The 24,955-nt window shown below is 39.8% G+C and overlaps 1 protein-coding gene across 14 annotated transcripts in view; it reads right to left on the minus strand.

Moving 5' to 3' along the window:
* KANK1 (KN motif and ankyrin repeat domains 1) overlaps positions 1-24,955 on the minus strand; it is a 215,161-nt gene that overhangs the window by 53,023 nt on the left and 137,183 nt on the right. For 13 of the 14 annotated variants that reach the window (XM_086415386.1, XM_086415396.1, XM_086415388.1 and 10 more), the window contains one exon: positions 8,010-8,129. In XM_086415386.1, coding sequence (XP_086271512.1) covers positions 8,010-8,046 — 37 coding nt within the window. In that variant the 5' untranslated portion in view covers positions 8,047-8,129. Of the gene's footprint in view, positions 1-2,940; positions 3,051-8,009; positions 8,130-24,955 lie in introns of those variants that run through there. The other variant, XM_086415404.1, reaches the window with a different exon arrangement.

The following is a 24,955-nucleotide window of genomic DNA, read 5'->3' on the forward strand; positions in this document are numbered from 1 at the left end:
GGGAGAGGGAACTTTTTATGTTTTAGTTAGAAGACTGTAAGAACTGATGTGTGTGACTAAGGCTTTAAAGATATTAAGCAGCTGGGCTTATGAATTATTAGAAATATCCCCTCTGTCACTCACTTATATTTCTAATCTAGGAATATTCTCCCCTTTTCTTTCAGGAGACTCTTAAATGTGCCTGCTGTATAGAACACTTGAAATGCCTTCAGCTAACATGTTGATGCAAGAAAAAGGGGACTCAGGAATTTTGGCAGTACAAGCTGAATCAATGTTTTCACAAAGTTATTTGCAAAGTTGATGGAACTTATCAACTAAACCAAATATTGTGAGACTAAATTCAGAAAATCCCATGACTAGCACTTGATTTTATCTAACAGAGATCATGTCCAAAATGCATAGGATCCCTTGGAGAGAGAACTATTCCCTCAGATAAAACCACAAAAAAGGAACTGAAATAAACTTAGGACTTGTGACTAATAAAAAGAGCTATAAATAATAAAACTGCTTCATAAACCATTACTCTAGCATCAGCTCCTCTAAATAAAGGTTTATATGATGAAATGTAGTCATGTCCACAACCTCTTATCCAGCTGATAGAAATGTCACAAACTACTCAAATCTGGCTTGTCACAAACAAGACAGTGTAAGAGTACAAAGATTTAACTTTCAGAATAAGAACAAATCCCATGAATCCAACAATTTGTTTCTTGGCCCAGTTCTTCCTCATGTCTATAGTTCTGCTTTTCATCCTGTTGGTTAGAAAAGCCTTCTAATATTATAGAATATTATTTAATCTTCATTTTTAGCCATGGCTTTCTCCAAGAACTACTAGGATTAGAAATCTGGTCTCTATTTTAAAAGATCCTCAAAACAGCTACATACTTATTTTTAAGCTGTGAGATCACTCGTCCATATAGAATGGCCAGATGAGATCACTGATGCTATATATACAAATGGGCTGCATATTTCAAACACTTCTCTTGTTTTCAGCCTTAATAAAGAACTGCAACCCAAAAGCAGAACCAGGCTTATCCTCTAAAACATGAACATACTTTTCCTAAAGCATATGGAAATGAGTAAATCAGTTATAGAACACTCCAAAAATATCTAACAGGGCAGCCAAGACAGGAAAAACAGAATCATCACTTTTTTTGGACTTAGAACTTCTACAACTGTTTGAATGAATTGTATCAAGGCTCATTTGCCGGTTGGATCTTCTTTGAGGTTTTTATTAGAGAAGGCCACTCAATGTCATTTTAAAATACACTGCCAGAAAAGAGCAAGAATGCATTATTTCTGTGAATGTGAGAACACCACTAATTATTTTTCATGCCAGATAAAATTAAACAGCCTTTGACAGAAAAGGTCTCCAAAGCAGAAAGTGAGCTTTAGTCACTCATTTCCCTCCAAACGCATTCAAACCTTTCTTAGAAATTACACAAAGAAGATGAACAAGAATTATCCCGGACACAGGAAGAAGGAGGGCTCAACTAGCCCACTCAAAGTTCTTCCAGAAAGAGGGGAAGTGTATAATCAGAAACAAATGCCGATACTCACGATGAGAAGCTGGCGGGTGAGCAGGGCACAGAATATTCAAATCCCCATAGAAGGGCTGTTGTAATCCTGTGCCTCCCTATGCAATCTCCAAAAGATAGCAAGAGCTCAAGTTCTTAACACAGCGAAAACTCCCTGTTGGGATTTTGTGCTTTTTTCTTTCTTGCTGGCACCCATGGAGCACCTGGGCAGAAATCGACAACGGAAGGGTACCTTTGCTCAAGACCTAGGACTAGCAGGAGCCCGAATTCTACTCTTCCTACACCCAAGTAGGCTGGTACTTGCTGGGAGATAAGTCATCCTTCCTTGGCTTAGCTGGAGAGCTAATCGCCTGTCTGAAATCTGATGCTTAACCCATTATGACTCGCTCACGGTTTAAAGCAAAAATCTTATGAGGTAAAGCTGGCTACAGCTTAAGACCAAAGCCTTGAAAGTTTATAAAACAGGCAAGCCCTGACAAAGGAGGGACTCTTCAGAGCCTCTTTGGGGCGGGATGAATTCTGGGGTTCTGATTAACCAGACAATTAAGACTCTAAAACCCAGGGTCTGTGTTTGTAGGTGGTCTTGGCATTTTAACACTTAACGAAATTCAAATGTAAATACTTCTTACTTAAAAAAATTACTATCTTCCCAAACGCCATCAGTATAAGAAAATACATTATTTCACTTAGAAATTCAGTGTGGAATTAGCCTTCAGTTAACTAACAACTAACAGTTTCATTTGAAGTCGAAATGATAATCTAATTAAATCCAGTTATTAAACACATCAAATAAAGGGTGAAACTGCATGAGGTACTAAATATACGAATATTTTATATATATATATATATATAGTATTAGAATACACTTGTTCATTTGGCTCTACAGAACAATCACACTAAGGGAAAAAAATGACCCCTGTCAGGACAGACATGTTATTTATAATCATTCTACTTTTGGGTTTTATGTAGTTTTCTGAAATATATACTTTCCCATTGATCTGTTTAATTAGATCTTCATAGATACTACACTTCTGATTTTTAATGTCAACAGAATGCCTCAAACAAAGAAAAATGACTCTCTACTTTCAATTTCTGGGTTAGCCATGGGGGCAAGCCATGTTTTGCCATCTGAACATAAAAGGGAGATTGAACAGAAGAGATCAAAATCCTGGCTGGCTCTTACATATGTTTTTATGTTGGGCAATTCTGTTACCCTCTCAGCTCTTCTGATAACCACTGAACATATCACTTAAGGGAAAATGCATTTAATCCTCTTACAGATTACATCAGGAGACCCCGGAAGGTCAAGAAGGGTACCCACAAATTAAAGCAGCCCCAGTTTCTCTTCAGCTCACCCTCTGTCTTTGGTATAATACAAACACAGAGGTCAGGCCTGACTCACCACCACAAACACACCACCTCTGCCATGCTCTGCGACATTCTTTACAGACGGTCTCAGAAACACCAGGGCCCCTCCAGCCAGACCAGTCAGTGCAAATCGGTCTTGTTCTTGACAAACAGCATTCATATCTCTGCTGTCAGGTTCATCGCAGTGGGCTCAGAGTTCTGTTTGAGAAATGCTCCTGCCCAGAAAAAATATTTACACAACAGAGAGTAGGCTGCACTGCACCACAGCCGTCTGCCTTCTTTGCCACGAGACTTTGACTCTCTCTGATTGACCAGGTCTTATCTGTGGCCTTTGTACTTCATTTAACATCAGCATGGAGACAAAACTTGGAGCCAAATAACTGATGAGGTAACAAGATTTTATGAAAGTTATTTAAACATTTTAAATTAAATATTTTTATGAAAGTTATTTAATTTAAAATGACAACCAAATGGTTAATGCAGTTCAGTAAGTATATTGAATGAGTAAATATGTATCTGTCTGGGAAAATATACATATGTCTAGGCTGTGAAAGAGAATACCAAGAGGGGAGAAACTATAATAGACTAGCAAAGGCAAGTATTAGAAAAAATACAAATGGTGATGGCAAGCATAAAAAGTCATTCACTAAGGCTCATATACCTATTTCATTTAACTGTCAGACACAAGACAATAATTCAGTTCTTTCCCCAACATCCCAGCATCTGACAGAGCCTGGCGCATGGCACCTAAGCAGGTGTTTATTAGATCATGACAGAGATAGCAGGACAAGGAGGATGGTGATTTCTCCTGACTTCTGACCAGCACTTTACATCTTAAAAAGTGTTTTGACGGTTATTGTTTTATTTTTTCTTCTTAACAATCCTGTAAAGAAGGTAGGACGAGTATTATTATCTTTATCTGACAAATGAGCCACTTGTTATTTGGCTTCTAAAGAGACTCTAAACTCTAATTAAAGTTTCACAACATTAATTAGTGTTTACAGAGGCATCAATCAGTACACTGTTTACAACACGATGGGAAAACTTGGGAAAAAGCAGACTGTCCCTATCCCTAAATTCTGCAGAAATACACCAATTTTTCTAACCAATGACTCCCATTTACTTCCTACTTGGCTATAAAAAAAGAGAACAGTTAGTCATGAGCAATTTATGATATTCATACTTCATTACATTAACAAATGACATTAGTGTACTCTTAGTAATACCATAATAAAATACTTTAAATTAATGAAAACAAAACTGGACCAATCAACAGAAGTAGGATGAAGGATCTGGTGAAAAAGACATAAAATTATGACAAACAATTGATAATGAGGGGGTGGGCGGTAAGAAGGAAGATGAAATCTGGAAGGGCTTTACAAGTAAGTTTGCCAGGTTTAGCAAATAAGAGGACACCCACTTAAATTTGAATTTCAGATAAACAAAGGGTTCTTTAATAGTGTAGGAATGACTCTCTTTCATCTGGATACTCTGTTCCCAAGGAGACTTCAACTTCCACTAGAATGTAAGATTCCTAAAGGCAGGGTTTCTGCATATTTTGTTCCCTGCTCTATCCCCAGGGCTCAGAACAATGTTTGGCACATTTTAAGTGCTCAATACATGCCATGTACTGGTAAAGTTTATTTCTTAGGCTTAGATGGTATGTACATGAGTGCCTGTTATATAACCTTTACATTAATTTTTTATGTCTGAAATGTACAGTAATACATTTTACAAGTTACAGTATTAATTAACCACTCTTATAGGGGGAGGGGGTTGGGGGATGGAGTGGGAGTTTGGCACAAGTAGATGCAAATTATTATATATAGACTAGATAAACAAGGTCCTGCTGTATAGCACAGGGAATTATAGTTAATATCCTATGATAAATCATAATGGAAAAGAATATAAAAAAAGAATGTACATATAGGCATAACTGAATCACTTTGCTGTACCAGAAATTAACATTGTAAATAAACTATGTGTTAGTTGCTCGGTCATGTCTGACTCTGTGCAACCCCATGGACCTTAGCCCACCAGGCTCCTGTGTCCATGGGATTTCCCAGGCAAGAATATTGGAGTGGGTTGGCATTCCCTTCTCCAGGGGATCTTCTCAACCCAGGAATCAAACCTGGGTCTCCTGCAGTACAGGCAGATTCTTTGCCATCTGAGTCACTAGGGAAGCCTACTTCAATTTTAAAAAAATCAATGCTTTTTACCCAATCTAACTGAAGGACTCAGTGGGGAATGAGAGTGTAAAATGGCTTGTGAATGGTCCCTTATCCAATTTAAACTCTAGACAGGGACGTGAACATGGGATAATCAGTCTTCAGGTGTGTCTGGCAGCAAGGGCACAGTGTAACCAGGTTGTGCTTTTCTCAGTTGTCTTATTTTGCATCTGCTACATTCCTCAGACCATGAAAAGTGTTTCTTTTGCCAGTGTTCTGACTCCATCGTCACATGGGATTTCTGCTCATGTTCTGAGGAGCCCAAAGCAGTGATTTTTCAGGGGGAGGGGGTAGGAAGGGAGACCTCTTTGGGGCATAACACATTTAGGGGAAGTACAGTTTAAGAAATCATATTTAATATTACCCTTTATTTTTGAAAATGAATAAAACATATATTTACTTCATACTTAACACTTCTACTAAACTATCCAAATAATGTAGTTTTTTTCTCATGGGAAAGATCAGTCACCAGCCTTCTGTTCCAGGTACCTGTCTGCAATAACAAGTCATACCCTGACACCCCAGAAGTCACAAATCAGAGAGTTTTTCTTTGCTTTCAGACTCAGTCCTTAGACCTGTTAGGCAGGCTACCAAGTGAGGAAGGAAGGTTATAACTGTATCATCAGACTTTAAGAACATAGAAAAGTGATACTCCAAGACAAATCAAGTTGGAAAGGGAATTAGGGTCACTTGGGGTAAGTATCTAAACCCCTGAATATAGAATTCTGCCAGAGATACCAGAGGGTTTTGAAGAACAACTTCAAGCCCCCTTCCTCTGAGTATGTGGAAACAATTAGGGGCAGGAGAAGGAAAGGAGATGATAGCATCACAGGGGTACTGAAACTCACTCAAAACTCTCAAGAAACTTCAGTGTTTCAATTTCTGCCCTTATCAAATATTTGACTAGAGAAACAATAATCCTGACTTTTCTTTCTTCACTTAGGTAAGTTACTGAGCTTCTCTGTGCCATGACACAGGGGTAGCAGCGGTGGTGGTGGCAGTGATGATAACACATACTCTCACAGGACTGCAGTGATGATTAAGCATAATAATGCAGGCAAAGCATCTTGGGTACCATGGTAACACTAAGAGTTCATTAAATGTTAGGTATTGTCATTCACATTATTGATAGCAATCCTGAGCAGAATCTATAAAAGTCCTGAGAAGTCGAGCAGCAGAAAGGACAGGAAGAAGAATGAACAGATTAAGATCAGTTGTTCCATAATTAACAATTGAGTTTATTTGGGTTTGATCTGGGGCAAGCTGTAGCATCTTGTTAGAGGAGATGCTTGTAGCTGGGGTTGCTGACACAGAAAGTCTCATAGGGGGTGAGTGGGCCCATTTCAGAGGTGTACTCCTTCTCCTCCTGATGTTTTACAGCTTACACAACACTTGTAGGCATGTTTCTGATGCTCTCATTGGTTCTAGCCCTGCAGGTTGACATACTTATTGATGTTTTACACATGGAGAAATGGTCCTGCCCCATAATTCATGGTTAATGTAGGAGATGGGTCTCCTGACTCCAACCCTACATTCTCTCCATTACCAGTGCACAGAGACAGCAGCACGAGGACCTTGCACTCAAGTGCTCCACAAGAATTCCCACATATACAATTACTGCTCTCACACGTTCCACTATTTGGCAGACAACTTAGATGAAGAATGAGTACTTGGAGTAACACTTTGGAGAGGTTGTCATCTCCTGCCATATACAGTCTCATACTTTTCTCAGTGTTTGTCCTACAAATTTCTCCAAAATCTTATATAAACAATACAAATTATAGATATGCAAGATATATAGGCTTCTAAGATAATCAAGTAAGAATCAGAATACAAATCTTTACGATTCACAATATCTATAGCTTACTGTATATTTCTTTTTGGATAAGTTAAAGAATGAATATACCCTTCTCTTATCCCACTCCCCCACTGTTGGGCAAAATCAAACAAAAGCTGCTTGGGAGTGGATACTGCTGTTGCTAAGTCACTTCAGTCGTGTCCAACTCTGTGCAACCCCATAGACGGCAGCCCATTAGGCTCCTCTGTCCCTGGGATTCTCCAGGCAAGAACACTGGAGTGGGTCGCCATTTCCTTCTCCAATGCAGGAAAGTGAAAAGTCAAAGTGAAGTCGCTCAGTAGTGTCCGACTCTTCTCGACCCCATGGACTGCAGGCTCCTCCATCCATGGGATTTTCCAGGCAAGAGTACTGGAGTGGGTTGCCACTGCCTTCTCTGGGAATGGATACTAAGGACTGGTTTTAAGCATTCAGACTCAGCTCCTCTCTCATTGTTTGATCCCTCATAAAGAAGTGCAAGAGAAGTATACATTATTCTTGCATTAGCATTCAGGATTTTACATGTATCTTTTAACACTCCAATAGAGTTACCTTAGATAATAATTTACCTAACTGATTTTTGTAAATAAAAACTCTAAAGATAAAAGCAGATTCTGCAAGAGATTAAACAACAACAAAAACTTTAATGGACAGAAACTGCTTTGAAATTCTAGTTATCTAGGCAACTTATTCGGAGAAAGCAATGGCACCCCACTCCAGTACTCTTGCTTGGCTGCAATCCATGGGGTTGCAAAGAGTCAGACACGACTGAGCGACCTCACTTTCACCTTTCACTTTCATGCATTGGAGAAGGAAATGGCAACCCACTCTGGTGTTCTTGCCTGGAGAATCCTAGGGATGGCTGAGCCTGGCGGGCTGCCGTCTATAGGGTCGCACAGAGTCGGACACGACTGAAGCGACTTAGCAGCAGGCAACTTATTATGATTTATCCATTATTTAAAAAGAAGCAACTTGGTCTGAGCAAAGACACACACTAATGCACACACACATATACACACACACTCCAGAACATGGAGTTACCTGAGGCACAGCCGTTAACCTTCGTGGTGTGAGCCATGCTGGCTTGAATCCAATGATAGATCCAGAAAGGAGTGAGGACTCATGCAAATTTTATGCATCAAGTTCCCAAATGCATTCAACCTGAAACAATAAAGAGAGCCCCATCAAAATGGGTCATTTAAAAATATGTATAAATGCAAAGTCTTAGCTTTCTGTTTATAAAGATGACTGCCTATGGACAGAGCAAATCAGAAAAGCAGGGAGAGGCAGCCTGTGGAGCAAGGTGGTGACTGCCCTGTATCTGGCCACTGGATGTTTAGAGTGACGCACCCACAGATGCACCCATGGACAGGGACTGAAAGCAGGTCTCTAAACACAATACTTCTATGGGAGATAAAATAGATTCTCCAGAAATGTGACTTTTTGAGGAAGGTGTCCTTCAAATATAAATATGTATCATTTCACAAACTATTTATGGCTTTTAAACTTATCTTCCTTTCCAAATTTTGCTTCAACAGTTTCATTTTCTCAATTGCAATTTCAAAGCAGTTGTTGCACCAAATGTTCACATTTTTAAAAAAGATTAATTTCATGTGAATTCTCTTGTAAGATCTCAAGTTTTTCACTGATCCAGTCTTTTAAAACTTAAATCTGATCCAGGCAGTCCTCGTCTTAAAAAAAAAAAAAATCTGCTCTGTTCTGTTGGATAAACTTCAAATGACTTAGCATGACATGCAGTTTCGAAACATCAGGGTTTATGTTAGGCAACATATTTCTTATTTTATATTGATTTTCTACTTTAAAGTTAACTGAGATTACTACAAAACATTACAATCACAAAATTTAAAACAAAAAGAAAAAAAGCCCATTGCTCCAACCTTTGCTTCTGCAAAATACCTTTTGAAAAATATTGGTAAGGAAAGCAACAAAGGTACAGACAGGAATATTCCATTTCTTCCACTGTGCCCAAATTCTCACTCTAGACCAACAAAATCTGAAGAAATTGAGCTTAACGAATTCCAAGCTGAGAGATAAAGTGTAACTGAGAGACCTACATAAGCTCTTCCAAACAGGAGAATTCTAAAATAATAACATATCCATATATCCTGTATCCTAATGCAGTTATTGATGTCATTTAAGACCTGTTAATAATACAGTAAAGTACTCAAAGTATGTTGATTAAAAAAACTATTGTCATAACCTATTTTGTTAAAAATACATATGTACATATTTATACATCTCTTTAAAACAATTAGAAATAAATACACCAAAACAGTCATTGTGGTTGCCCTTCAGTGATGCAATTATCCATGATTTTAGCTCCTTCATTACTTTTGTAATAGTAATTATTTATAAAAGAGACATTAGATACTTCCTGTCAACTTGGTTTTGTTTGCTTTAAAATGAACTGGAGAAAGAAAAAAGCATTTTAAAATGCTATGCAAAAGGCAACTATCAAGCCACAGTCATGGAGATTATAAGAGGTCAGAAACATAAGTAAACAAAAAGAAGGAAAGGGGAATCGGCTAACCCCTTTGATCACACAGGGTGAGAATTCCTTACTGCTTAGCTGGGGATCTTTTCTTCACTGTCTGAATGGGTCTGCACTATAGTTCAAAGCTGCAGCTCAGTGCACTCTGAGGGACCTTCTACAGGCTGCTTCTGACAGGCATGCTCCCTTGTGTGGCTTTTCTAGCTACAGTTGAGTACTGCTCAGCTTGCCCGCAGAGACTCAATTCTCACTCTTCCTCTGGGAGGCCTCCTTGCTCCCTGTTGGTCCCCAGTTTCTATCTGGCAGCTCACCAAGAGGACAGGACAGCTCTAATCTCTCTGACTATGAGGTCATCACTTGACATTCTGTTGAAAATAGGCCCTGGTTCAGGTCCATGGCACTGAACTTGGAGAGTCGGAGCTCCGACTCTTTAGGGATAAAGAGTGAGCATTATGTCTGACAAATGTAGCTTTGTTAATAAAATAAGGTGGGCACTGGGAGAACTGAAGGAGGAGTGGGGTGATGAGAGGGCAAAAGGAAGAAGCCCAGCTTCTGGAATTATTCAAGTAATTATACTTTTAAAAGCCAACAATAGCTAAAACTGTCTACTGGTCTCAGTCGAGTCCTGTGTGTGTGTTTGTGCGTGTGTGTATTCTTCCTTCATAATGGCTTATAAATACCACCATTTAAACTCTTGAGGGAAAACTGAAGGCAAGAAGAAACATGCTGCTTGTGTTATGGGTGAATGAAGTATGTGTCAAGGTGTTTGGATGGATATGTGCCCAGAATCTTCAGAGTCAAGCTTCATGAACTTTGGTCCAAGGTCCTCTCCTGTTCTTGAACATCTTTCACCTGGCAGAAGATCTTTATCTCAGATCCAAACTGGTCTCTCCCACCCTCCCCCAAACTGAACAATAAAATCAAAATAAGGACAAAGCCTCAAATTAGGAACCACAGGCATATCACTGGTAAAATAACAAGACATTCCTGTCACTGGGTGTGGATCCTGGCAGTATCTGTGCAGAAACAAGTTTTATATTGTGTTATCGATCTTTCCCAGTTATTGTTCATGCCTGACAGGTGGCTTCAAACTGTGAGGACTCGGTCTTCTTAATGATATGCAGATTCTTATATCACTGCATTGTATAAACAATGAAAGGTTTGGCTGTGATCCATTCTCTGTTCCAGATCAATAAACTGCTTCTTTTCTCTGTCAGAGAAGACTGCAAACCAGTAAATCTTAACTAGTACAACAGTGGCTTGGTTTTGCTGGCTAAGAAAAAGCACTTCTTTGAAGGGATTTAGAAAAATACACCCACAAAGAAAATAATTTGCCTTCTTGCCTGTTTATTTAAAGAGACTGATTTGCATTGAATAACAGCTCCCCAAGTATGGTGCCGAAAATAATGTCGATGCATGAATTAACTTCATAGACGTATTAGTTTAATATGAAACAGATATGAAAAAGAGCTCACTTGATGTTTTATAAGAACATCAGTGAAAACAAATAAGCAAAATTGAAACTTGTGCACTCTAAGCCAGTACTGCCAACCAATCAAATGCCAATGCCCTGGTTACAACCAAGATTATGATGGTGATGGTCACAACACTGATGACAATGCTGATGACCACCAGTGCTGATCAAGCACTTACATTAGTTACTGAAATCTAAAATGTCATCTACTCTGAAGTGTACCATTAAGTGCCATTGGTAAAAAAAGATGTTGCTAATTAAATGCTAATAAAATGCTCCGAAAAATTACATTAATTGTAAGATATATCCTCATTTGAGAAGTGTTAAAACATGCATCTTGAAATTGGTGAAATAATGTTATCTTTAAGGCACTTTTAAAGAACTTAACAGTTATTACATTAATTAAACCTTACAACAATCCTATGAAGTACCAACATCCTCTCTCTACATTTTACAGATAGGAACCTGAGGTTTAGAATTTGCTGAGGTCACATAGCTGGTGAATGAAAGAGCTACATTTTAGAGCTAAGGAATTCACCTACAGCTCATATGCCATGCTTTGTGATTAGTGACTTAAGAGTGAGAGCATGATTGCCCTAAGAAGTAAGAACTCACATGCATAGCGTAAAGTCCCTTTCAAGGAGTTACCTAAGGGATGTATATGCTTACTGCAAGGATGCTTTGTTTTAATCCCTTTTAGGTAGAAAGTTGTGTTTCAGAATTTTATGTAATATTGGTTTCAAAGCAATTACATTTCAAACTTTATTCTTTCAGATTAAATGTTTAAGAGCTTGAGGAGGTACCTCCTCAATATACCATGGTATACTCAATATACCCTGACACACAGGGTATATTTTAGCACTTATTGGTCATAATCTCTTCCAGACTCCACAAGATATCAATCTTGATTATTAATATTGATTCATTAGACTTTGCCATGAATGCCATTTGACAATTTCAAAAAATTCAGTGCTTAAGAAATTTTCCACCACTGAAAACAGGTGGGAGATTCTCAATGGAACTGTAGGAGTTTTTAAAAAATGGATAGGATAAAGGTAGTATAACTGGAATAAGAAACTTGCTGCTCAAAATGACAATTATGAAATGGGAAATAACCATTTTGATGTGCAAATTCTAGAATGTCTTTTATAACATAATGTTTTATAATTTATAAAGTTACAGAAGCAATATAAAGAATTTGACTTAAAATCTGGAAAAGACAAAACATGCCAAAAAATGACAATTTACTATTTGACAATCCTAATGTTGTCATTGTTACCATCTGAGACTCTTCAATATATTGACTATATGCATATTTTAATTACTTCAACATGCTTTTAAAGACCTACACCATCCTAGAATCTGAACCAGTCACCATTTTGTTTCCATTTCAGAGACATAAGATAAACTATCTTATGTTGGTGGCGGCGCAGCACAGGAGCTACCCCACGTCTGAGGTCAGCAGCAGCGGCCGAGAGGAGCTACCCCATGTCCAAGGTCAGCAGCAGCAGCTGAGAGGAGCCACCCCACGTCCAAGGTCAGGGGTGGCGGCCACGAGGAGATACCACAGGTCCAAGGTAAGGAGCAGTGGCTGGGCTTTGCTGGAAAGCTGTGAAGAGATACCCCACATCCAAGGTAAGAGAAACCCAAGTAAGATGGTAAGTGCTGAAAGAGGGCATCAGAGGGCAGACTGAAACCACAATCACAGACAACTAGCCAATCTGATCACACAGACCACAGCCTTGTCTAACTCAATGAAATTAAGCCATGTCATGTGGGGCCATCCAAGAAGGATGGGTCATGGTGGAGAGGTCTGAGAGAATGTGGTCCACTGGAGAAGGGAATGGCAAACCACTTCAGTATTCTTGCCTTCAGAACCCCATGAACAGTATGAAAAGGCAAAAAGATAGGATACTGAAAGAGGAACTCCCCAGGTCGGTAGGTGCCCAATATGCTACTGGAGATCAGTGGAGAAATAACTCCAGAAAGAATGAAGGGATGGAGCCAAAGCAAAAAACAACACCCAGCTATGGATGTGACTGGTGATAGAAGCAGGGTCTGATGCTGTAAAGAGCAATAGTGCATAGGAACCTGGAATGTTAGGTCCATGAATCAAGGCAAATTGGAAGTGGTCAAATAGGAGATGGCAAGAGTTAACATCGACATTCTAGGAATCAGTGAACTAAGATGGACTGGAATGAAGGAACTTAACTCAGATGACCATTATATCAACTACTGTGGGCAGAAATCCCTTAGAAGAAATGGAGTAGCCATCATAGTCAACAAAAGAGTCCAAAATGCAGTACTTGGCTACACTCTCAAAAACGACAGAATGATCTTTGTTTCCAAGGCAAACCATTCAATATCACGGTAATCCAAGTCTATGCCCTGACCGGTAACAATGAAGAAGCTGAAGTTGAACGATTCTATGAAGACCTACAAGATCTTTTAGAACTAATACCCCCCAAAAATGTCCTTTTCATTATTGGGGACTGGAATGCAAAAGTAGGAAGTCAAGAAACACCTGGAGTAACAGGCAAAATTGGCGTTGGGGTACAAAATGAAACAAGGCAAAGGCTAGTAGAGTTTTGCCAAGAGAACGCACTGGTTGTAGCAAATACCCTCTTCCAACAACACAAGAGAAGACTCTACACATGGACATCACCGCTCAACACCGAAATCAGACTGATTATATTCTTTGCAGCCGAAGATGGAGAAATTCTATACAGTCGGCAAAAATAAGACCGGGAGCTGACTGTGGCTCAGACCATGAACTCCTTATTGCCAAATTCAGACTTAAACTGAAGAAAGTGGGGAAAACCACTAGACCATTCAGGTATGACCTGAATCAAATCCCTTCTGATTATACAGTGGAAGTGAGAAATAGATTTAAGGGACTAGATCTGATAGAGTACCTGATGAACTATGGATGGAGGTTCATGACACTGTACAGGAGACAGGAATCAAGATTATCCCCAAGCATAAGGAATGCAAAAAAGCAAAATGGCTGTTAGAGGTGGGCTTACAAATAGCTGTGAAAAGAAGAGAAGCGAAAACAAAGGATAAAAGGAAAGATATAAGCATCTGAATGCAGAGTTCCAAAGAATAGCAAGGAGAGATAAGAAAGCCTTCCTCAGCGACCAATGCAAAGAAATAGAGGAAAACAATAGAATGGGAAAGACTAGAGATCACTTCAAGAAAACTAGAGATACCAAAGGACTATTTCATGCAGAGATGGGCTCAATAAAGGACAGAAATGGTATGGACCTGACAGAAGTAGAAGATATTAAGAAGAGGTGGCAAGAATACACAGAAGAACTGTACAAAAGAGATCTTCACAACCCAGATAATCATGATGATGTGATCACTCACCTAGAGCCAGACATCCTGGAATGTGAAGTCAAGTGGGCCTTAGGAAGCATCACTATGAACAAAGTTAGTGAAGGCAATGGAATTCCAGTTGAGCTATTTCAAACCCTAAAAGAGGATGCTGTGAAAGTGCTGCACTCAATATGCCAGCAAATTTGGAAAACTCAGCAGTGGCCACAGGACTGGAAAAGGTCAGTTTTCAGTCCAATCCCAAAGAAAGGCAACGCCAAAGAATGCTCAAACTACTGCACAATTGCACTCATCTCACACGCTAGCAAAGTAATGCTCAAAATTCTCCAAGCCAGGCTTCAGCAACACATGAACCGTGAACTTCCGATGTTCAAGCTGGTTTTAGGAAAGGCCGAGGAACCAGAGATCAAATTGCCAACATCCTCTGGATCACTGAAAAAGCAAAGGAGTTCCAGAAAAACATCTATTTCTGCTTTATTGACTATGTCAAAGCCTTGACTGTGTGGATCACAATAAACTGTGGAAAATTCTGAAAGAGATGGGAACACCAGACCACCTGACCTGCCTCTTGAGAAATCTGTATGCAGGTCAGGAAGCAACACTTAGAACTGGACATGGAACAACAGACTGGTTCCAAACAGGAAAAGGAGAATGTCAAGGCTATATATTGTCCCCCTGTTTACTTAACTTCTATGCAGAGTACATCATGAGAAACGCTGGGCTGGAAGAAGCACAAGCTGGAATCAAGACTGCTGGGAGAAATATCAATAACCTCAGATATGCAGATGACACCACCCTTATGGCAGAAAGTGAAGAAGAGCTAAAAGTGAAAGAGAAAAGTGAAAAAGTTGCTTAAAGTTCAACATTCAGAAAACTAAGATCATGGCATCTGGTCCCATCACTTCATGGCAAATAGATGGGGAAACAGTGGAAACAAGTGGTGACTTTATCTTTTTGGGCTCCCAAATCACTGCAAGTGGTGACTGCAGCCATGAAATTAAAAGACACTTACTCCTTGGAGGAAAGTTATGACCAACCTAGACAGCATATTAAAAAGCAAGGACATGACTTTGTCAACAAAGGTCTGTCTAGTCATGGCTATGGTTTTTCCAGTAGTCATGTATCGATGTGAGAGTTGGACTATAAAGAGGGCTGAGCGCCAAAGAATTGATGTTTTTGAACTGTGGTATTGGAGAACTCTTGAGAGTCCCTTGGACTGCAAGGAGATCCAACCAGTCCATCCTAAGGGAAATCGGTCCTGGGTATTCATTGGAAGAACTGATGTTGAAGGTGAAACTCCACTATTTTGGCCACCTGATGTGAAGAGCTGACTTGTTTGAAAAGACCCTGATGCTGGGAAAGATTGAGGGCAGGAGGAGAAGGGGACAACAGAGGATGAGATGGTTGGAGGGCATCACCGAGTCAATGGACATGAGTTTGAGTAAACTCCGGGAGTTGGTGATGGACAGGGAGGCCTGGTGTGCTGTGGTTCATGGGGTCGCAAAGAGTCGGATATGACTGAGTGACTGAACTGAACTGAACATGCTAAGATTTGCTTCTTTAGGTACAAAAGTGGATATATCCAGCTCTTTCACAGACTCTCTCCCATCCACATCCTCTCTATATCACAAAAGTACATCGTCATCTTTCCAAGAGTATGTGTAAGGAAATGCCTCCAATGAAGGGGTTAAAACCATCTTGGAGCCTGCAGATGCCTCAGAGCCCTGCATGGCTCTGCTCCAGCTGGGTTGCTGGGAATCACACAGCTTACGCAACACTTAGAAGTAATGATGGCAAATTTTCTTTCTAGGAAATTTTCTGTGATGGAAATTTATCAGCTCATAACCTAGGCTAAAACCAGGTACTTCCCTGCAAAAAAAAAAAAAAAAGAGTAAAAGACAGTCTGAAGAAGAGTAGACCAATGAAAATTAGAATTATTAAAGTTTGTTTAAAGTTTACCACCTTCACATTTTTTACTTTAGAGGGAAGTAATGTTATGACGCAGGACAGGCAGGGATGTGAAATGGTATTTATTGAGTGCATTGGTTCACCTCTAATGGGGTTTAGGGAAAACAGACCATAGCAGAATCCTAAACCTTGATGTTATAAATAGTCTATATTAGTGAAGCCTTGCTCTTACTTAGGAAGCATCTCTCCTAGTGGTAGATTATGAGTTAAAGTATCAGTGCTTTTGCTTATTCAAATATTAAAGAATCAAACCAATTACAGATATAAGAGAATTAGTTTGGTACAGTTTGAAAGGCTTTTCCTTCATTTCCTATTTAAATTATTTAAAATGTGCAGCTCTTTATTTACTGCTGTAGCAGATATTTTCCCTTTAATTCCTTCTGGATTTTTATGTGATAGTCTCTGTAATTACTTTTGAATTGATCAATATTGTTAATAACAAGTTCAAGGGTACCTGGACTAAATAAAAGGGGATCACAACACATTCTTAAGATTCTTATCTTCCAAAGAGTAGGTATCCAAGTGTGGTTCCCAGACCAGCAGCAAAGCATGACCTTCTGGGACCTACTTAGAAATGCAAAGTCTCAGGCCACTCCAGACCTCCTGAATCATTAGCGCTAGGGTGGACCTTAAGTCAATGAGGACTTTAAAGCCAATTAGTAACATAATATAAATGATCTTATTTTTAAGTAGTTTGCTTAGGCTTTTTATTACCTTTAATGAGAGGTAGGTCAGGGCTCCTTCAGTTATAATATCATGGGGAAAGGACACTGGATCTGGACCTTCCAGGAACAGTTTATTCAGACCAGTCCTTTGATTTTAATTTTCAAAAAAATTTTATTTTCTAATCTTTAGAGCAGAAAGGTTCAGCCATGCTACACAGAAACTTTCCAGATATTCTTGTATTTTCCCCAGAAGATACAAGCTTATTTAAGGGAAACTTAAAAGAGGTCAAGTGCCTAGATCAGAAGGTACTTTATAATTTGCTGCCTGACAAAAGTTCCCCAAAAGTTAAACTGTGTTATCAATACAACACGTGCACTTCAACTGAAAATGGTTATGGGAAAAGCTGGAACCAGAAACGGAATCCGGAGATGTAAAAAGACAGCACTAGCATCCAGTGTACCTCATTCACAGTCAAGTTCAAGTTGCTCTAAACAGGCCATTCAAGCTATTCCAGTAAGGCTGGAATACTGCTATCCTTCAGCTGAAATAAATCTCATTTATGCTTTTATCTTTTTAATATAGATTCAGAACATTCTCTGCTATTTTATTGTCTCAGGCTTTCCAGCTGGGACAAGCAGACTGCTTTCATGACTGTGCAAAAATCTAGCTGATGTTCATCTACCCATGCTTGAGGGCAAATTCTAGTTGATGCAGGGTGGGGGCGTTGGCATCTGCCATGGAGATTTCATTTAAAACTGGGAAATGGCTGAGAATCCCTGTTTCCTGCTGGTGTTCCATTCTACTGAGAGATGCTCTGGGTAACAGCAGTGTGGTGACAGCCTGACGGGTCTCAGGTCACACCCAGGAGGAAGATCTTTGTCCTCTTGTCAGCAATGGGAACTGTGGACTCCTGGGGTTATTCCCACCAATTTCAAATAGGGAGAAGCCACAGATGCTCCTTTTAGTGCCAATTCAGAAGCCATCAATCACCTAACACTTCTGCCACATTCAGCTGGGAAATGCAGCAGGCTAAGGGAAGCCGACTCCATGACAAAGACTTAAAACCCTTTCTCCTCATCTAAGGTCCTGCCTCTTCCTTCTTGAGCATCTCCATTCCCCCTTCTAAAAGACTCTGACAGCAATGTCTCAACTCTACCACGCTAGGAAAAGTACCAGAGCATGGAACCTGCCAGAGAAAAGGCTTCACTCCTCACCTAGGGCAGAAAGGTTGGGCTCAAGCCAAAAACAAACTGAAGCCATGTACCAAGAAGTCTGGCTCACAAAGTGTGCAATTTGGCAGCACTTTGGAGCCAAATGCCATCAGCTTCTGAAATGAGGGCCTTGGGGCATGACTGAACACTTAGGCTTCTGGGTGATAACACCAATTGGGCAGAGTCTGAGACAATGAGGTAGTGAGCAAGATCCTAAATTCAGAAAGACAGGAAACAATGAGATCCAGACTTGCAGGATAAAAGACCCGATAGTATATGTCTATCACACTAAAGCAGAGTTAACTCACAAACATTAGTTTAGAAACAAAAACAAAAATTTCTAGCTGTCAAGGGAAGAGAAAAGTTCACTAATGACACAATAGCTTTATTTTTAATTTAAAATGTCCGGCAACTGTGTTTTTATTTGTTCTACACTATTAAAAAAAAATGACGTTTGTATTGATGGACATTTACATGTGTTGGTCAATATTTTCTAAGCCCCTTGCTACTCCAAGTGTGGTACCCAGGTCAAGAGCAGCAGCATCTATGTGACTTCTTTAAAAAAGTAGAATCTTGGATCCCACTGAAGACATACTGAATCAGAATCGGCATCCTAAGACACAGCCCAGGTGATTCGTACACACACTGCGGTGGGAGAGGCACTGGCTTAGCCCTATTTTCCCCATCAGGCCTCATGCTTCTGAACAGGGTACCTTGTATCCCAAGGGACCCCCCAGGTGGTTCATAGCCTTGGTTGGTCACTGGAATTACTATCCAGGTCCAAGTACATGACCGGTAGTTATGTGGTGATATGGTATTACATTATATGCTAATAATTATCCATGAAGTACTCTGTGGTTGGGGCCCAGGCAGAAGTATTTTTTAAGGCTCCCTTAGGCAATGCCAATGTGCTATGTTTGAGTCACTGGTCTATTTCAGTGGTTCTCAAAGTGTGGCCCCAGACCAGCTGTATTACCAGGGAACTTCACAGAAGTGCACATTTCTTTCTTCCTACCCTCCTTCCAGCCCCTGCTTTACTCACAGTCACACACACGCGTGCATGTACCAAGACTGTAACTGTCTTTACAGAAAGAGAACTCAATAAAACCTCAGAGTTCTCAAAAGGCAGCTGTTCTAGTGTCTCTTTTACACAATTTATTGAACACCTGAAATAAAAATGTTTTACAAAGATGGCATAAAAACCACTTAAAATGAGAATGAAGACAGACAGATACATGTCTAGGCGCTGAGGGGATCATAGGGTCAAACATGCAATGGATGGGGGAACAGCGGCTGAATGGTAGGTAAATTCTACTGTCCCCTGGTGATCTGCGGGGTGTTTACCTGATAGCAATGGTAGTTCCCCAAGTCTGGAAATGCAGCATCCCAACACTCCCCAGAGATTCTGCTTCAGTGAGTCTGGAATGGAGTTGAAATGTATATCCTTCACACACATCCAAGTAATTCTTGTTATCAGAAACGGTTGGAAAACACACTGCCTTATAGACTCCCACTCCCTAGGTCACTGTTTCTCAAAGTGTGACCCTGGACCAGCCATGCCAGCATCACCTGGGAACAAGAAATACATATCCTTGGGCCCACCCCAGACCACTGAATCAGAAAGTCCTCAGGTGGGTCCAGTGGTCAGCATGTTAACAACTCCTCCAGCTGATGTGAAAATCATGGCACCAGGCTATTTTCAAAACCCTAAAGTATTGTAAGTGGAAACTGCCTGCTCTTTTTCAGACATGTAGGTTTTGGTGAGAAGTTCTAGCCTCATCTTGGGCCCTGCCTGTGTCTTTCTCATGGAAGGGACTGTTCTCTTCCAAAGAACAGCATGAAAGAACGCACTGAAGACAGTCTTTGGTTGTCATCATAAATTATTCACCTGGACAGGAATAGAGCAGAGTGCACCACCAGAATGAAAGCAGTTATGCTAGTGTGGTAGGAGATTTTAAAAATATCATAAAATTTCACTTTTATTGGAAAGACAATCCAACAGTAACAGGAAACAAAACAAGTGGCTAATGTGGTGAGATGGCTGGATCTTCCTAGTTCCTGTCCTTTCTTTCTCTCTTTCCAGACTGTTGTTCTATCAAGAAACATGTTTAATGCGTATATATGGAACTTAGAAAGATCGTTAACGATGACCCTATAATGCAAGACAGCAAAAGAGACACAGATATAAAGAACAGACTTTTGGACGCTATGGGAGAAGGCAAGGGTGGGATGATTTGAGAGAATAGCATGAAACATGTATATTACCATATGTGAAATAGATCATCAGTCCAAGTTCAGTACACGAAACAGGGCACTCAAAGCCAGTGCACTGGGACAACCCAGAGGGATGGGATGGGGAGGGAGGTGGGAGGGGCATTCGGGATGTACACCCATGGCTGATTCATGTCAATGTATGGCAAAAACCACCACAATATTGTAAAGTAATCAGTCTCCAATTAAAATAATCAATTAATTAAAAAAAAAGAAACATGTTTAACACAAAGGTATGAAAACCAGTTCATAGTCTTACTGTGTTCAAATGCAAGAGAACTTACTTGAAAACGTCGGGAACACAAGATAACATTGACAATAAAGCGACAAGTCTCAGAGATCTTTTGGAACCCGTAAACCAAATGCAAAGTTTTATGGTTTCTAGCAAACCTACATTGCTCAAGAGAGAGGTTCTGAGGCTTTATGAGGCATCCCAAAGAGGCCGGGACCCAAGGAACCTCAGGAAGCCCTGAATTTCCATATATTTCACAGGACACAGATCTGGACAAAAGGTCTAACAAGTTAATGTCCTAAGTTACAAGAGAAAACTGATCCCCTTACCTAGAAACCTCTTTTCCTCTGGCCTTTAAAGCTGCTTGTGAGAACTGGGGACTCATCCACAATAGCAGAATTCGGGCATAAACAAAATAGCAGCCCAAGACAAAGAGCCTGGGAACTGTGTCTTCATCTCGACTTGGCCTGGAAATACCTCCAGGGCTATGAGAAAGTTACTTATACACTCTAGACCTCCAGTTCTTCATAGCTGGACTTGGACAGCCCTACAGACACTTCCAGACCTGACAGACTTTCAGTAATTCTGTTCTAAATCCTGGCCCAAGGGGGCACATGAGGCTCCCCAGGGCCGACATTGCCAGGCTGCAGGGGACCTTGTGCATAGGTCAGCAGGACAGGGATCTTGTCTCACAGGCCCGCACGGCCTCCAAAGTTCCTCCTGGCACAGTAATGGCCAAAGAACTCCTGCCAATCAACATCAAAGGGTGGCTGCAACAGCAGGGCTCTCATTTCTCCTCCAATTCAGTCCCAGAGTGGTTGCTTTTTTCTGCAATTTTCAAATTAAGTTATCTTCCCCCTCCTCAATGTAATAGTACTAAATTTCCAACAATAAAAGTTTAAGAGAGAAAGGGGGAAATCAGCTGTAATTTCATTACTATCAACCTTTTGCTATATAGTTTCCCAGTTCTTCTCTGTGCTCACATACACATGGGTGTACTTAGGTATTTTTCTCCAAATATGTTATTTCATTTCTTTTAACATTATTCACATATTTTACAGGTTCAGTTCAGTCGCTCAGTCATGTCCAACTCTTTACAATCCCATGGGCTGCACCACTCCAGGCCTCCTTGTTCATCACCAATTCCAGGAGTTTACTCAAACTCATGTCCATTGAGTCAGTGATGCCATCCAACCATCTCATCCTCTGTCATCCCCTTCTCCTCCCGCTTTCAATCATTCCCAGCATCAGGGTCTTTTCCAATGAGTCAGCTCTTTGCATCAGGTAGCCAAAGTGTTGGAGTTCCAGCTTCAACATCAGTCCTTCCAATGAATATTCAGGACAAATTTCCTTAAGGATTGACTAGTTGGATCTCCTTGCAGTCTAAGGGACTCTCAAGAGTCTTCTCCAATACCACAGTTCAAAAGCATCAATTCTTCGGTGCTCAGCTTTCTTTATAGTCCAACTCTCACATCTATACATTACTACTGGAAAAACCATAAGCCTTGCTAGATGGACCTTTGTTGGCAAAGTAATGTCTCTGCTTTTTAATATGCTATCTAGGTTGGTCATAACTTTTCTCCCAAGGAGTAAAGGTCTTCTAATTTCATCAATGCAGTCACCATCTGCAGTGATTTTGGAGCCCCCTAAAATAAAGTCTGACACTGTTTCCATTGTTTCTCCATCTATTTGCCATGACGTGATGGGACCAGATACCATGATCTTAAGTTTTCTGAATGTTGAGCTTTAAGCCAACTTTTTCACTCTCCTCTTTCACTTTCATCAAGAGGCTTTTTAGTTCCTCTTCACTTTCTGCCATAAGGGTGGTGTCCTCTGCATATCTGAGGTTATTGATATTTCTCCTGGTAATCTTGATTCCAGCTTGTGCTTCATCCAGCCCAGCATTTCTCATGATGTACTCTGCATATAAGTTAAATAAGCAGGGTGACAATATACAGCCTTGACGTTCTTTTCCTATTTGGAACCAGCCTGTTGTTCCATGTCCAGTTCTAACTGTTGTTTCCTGACCTGCATACAGATTTCTCAAGAGGCAGGTCAGGTGGTCTGGTGTTCCCATCTCTTTCAGAATTTTCCACAGTTTATTGTGATCCACACAGTCAAAGGCTTTGGCATAGTCAATAAAGCAGAAATAGATGTTTTTCTGGAACTCTCTTGCTTTTTCAATGATCCAGTGGATGTTGACAATTTGATGTCTGGTTCCTCTGCCTTTTCTAAATCCAGCTTGAACATCTGGAAGTTCACAGTTCACATATTGCTGAAGCCTGGCTTGGAGAATTTTGAGAATTAATTTACTAGTGTGTGAGATGAGTGCAATTGTGCAGTAGTTTGAGTATTCTTTGGCACTGCCTTTCTTTGGGATTGGAATGAAAGCTGACCTTTTCCAGTCCTGTGGCCACTGCTGAGTTTTCCAAATTTGCTGGCATATTGAGTGCAGCACTTTCACAGCATCCTCTTTTAGGATTTGAAATAGCTCAACTGGAATTCCATCACCTCCACTAGCTTTGTTCATAGTGATGCTTTCTAAGTCCCACTTGACTTCGCATTCCAGGATGTCTGGCTCCAAGATTAATATCCTGGAGAAGGGAACAGCTATCCACTCCTGTATTCTGGCCCAGAGAATTCCATGGACTGTATGGGGTCACAGAGTCAAAGACGACTAAGTAACTTACACACACACACACCCCTATTAATATATCTCCTCTTTTGATATCTGCATAGCATCCTCTTTCATATTTATGCTATATTTTATTTGACCTTTATTTTTGAGTATTCAGATTCTAATTTTTTCATATTACAAACTCTTTAAGGAACATATTTTTACATACAGCTTTGTGTATTTATTCAATAATTTGCTGTGAATCAATTCCAAGAAGTAGATTTGTGAGAAGAAAAGAATGAGCCTGCACATTCTGATGGATAATGTCAGGCTGCCCTGCAGAAAGGTGCCAATTAAAACTCTCACCAAAACTCTGTGGGAGGGTCAATGAAACTGGACTCCATGCTGACCTAAGTTTATTGTTTTCAGTACAGCAACACACCCTTAAGTCAGTGTATTTAAAATCTCTCTGAATACAATTAATATGTTTTCACTAAGTCTGTATTTAATACAGCAATTTTAGTTGCTCAATATGGAATTGTATGTTCATTCTTCATCCTTGGCTCAGAGTGATTTATATTTAATAAAACTCAACACTGTCTCTGAGAGTAAATTTATAGAAAAAATGAATTCTTTCATCCAGAAGTCTGAGGATGAGAAATGCCTGATTACCACATGATATAGGGCTTGGTATGTAACCAATTAGTCAGAACAGAGATGAGAATAAATTCCAGACTTCTGTCCTAAGACTGAAGGGGTCATGATGTTGAGAGAACACAGTTACGGCTGGACCCAAAGTATCTTCTAGAACAATTAGATACCTCTCAGAAGAGGTATCTAATGCACACACATCCCCAAAACAAACAACAGAGAGAATGCTGTTAAAGCAGAGAAGAAAGTTCTAGCTATTGCTGGAACAGTGAGACCAGATTCCTTAAATTACCATTATGGAGCAAAAATTTATACAACCAATTACAGGTTAACATAAAAAAACTTCTGAAGTTATGAAACAAAAGTAGACTTTTTAAAAGAAAGAGAACCAGGAATATGGGGGGAAATACAAAATTTATATGTACTAACAACATTTATTTTGGAGGTGAACTTACAAAAATAAAACCATAGTGTTAAAGACACATGTATATATTATATATAGTGTTGTATGATCATAAAACTCTTAGTTACTATGCTTTACAATAGAAAGGGCTCTGAAAAAAACCACCTAAATCCTTCTTTTGTAGATGAAGGACATTTTGTAAAATAATAGAAGTTAAATAGCCAGAATATAGTCAAACAAACTAGGCAGTAGAGGTCTGTGTCTTTATTTAGAGAAGTGAGGAATGGCAGAGTTGTGCTTTTTTTTAAGGTTTCAAAGGTAGTTACTATTTTTTTAAGGTTTCAAAGGTGTTCACTATTTGTATTTTTTATTTGCTTTGCATTTGCTTTTAACCTAACCTAGCAAATTTGCAGTGAACTTGATCAAACTGCCATGCTTTGACGATCCTGGGATTGCATATACTAAAACAGTAAAGTATCCTCTTGATCTATTTTTTAAAAATTGAAGTATAGTTGATTTACAAGGTTGTGTTAGCTTCAGGTGTACTTTTTCAGATTCTTTTCCATTACAAGTTATCACAAGATATTGAATATAGTTCCCTGTGCTATATATATATATATATATATATATATACATATACATA

This window comes from Bos grunniens, chromosome 8, assembly GCF_055505025.1.
Source record: "Bos grunniens cultivar Pamir isolate PY7600 chromosome 8, Bosgru_T2T1.0, whole genome shotgun sequence".
NCBI classification, from domain to species: domain Eukaryota; kingdom Metazoa; phylum Chordata; class Mammalia; order Artiodactyla; family Bovidae; genus Bos; species Bos grunniens.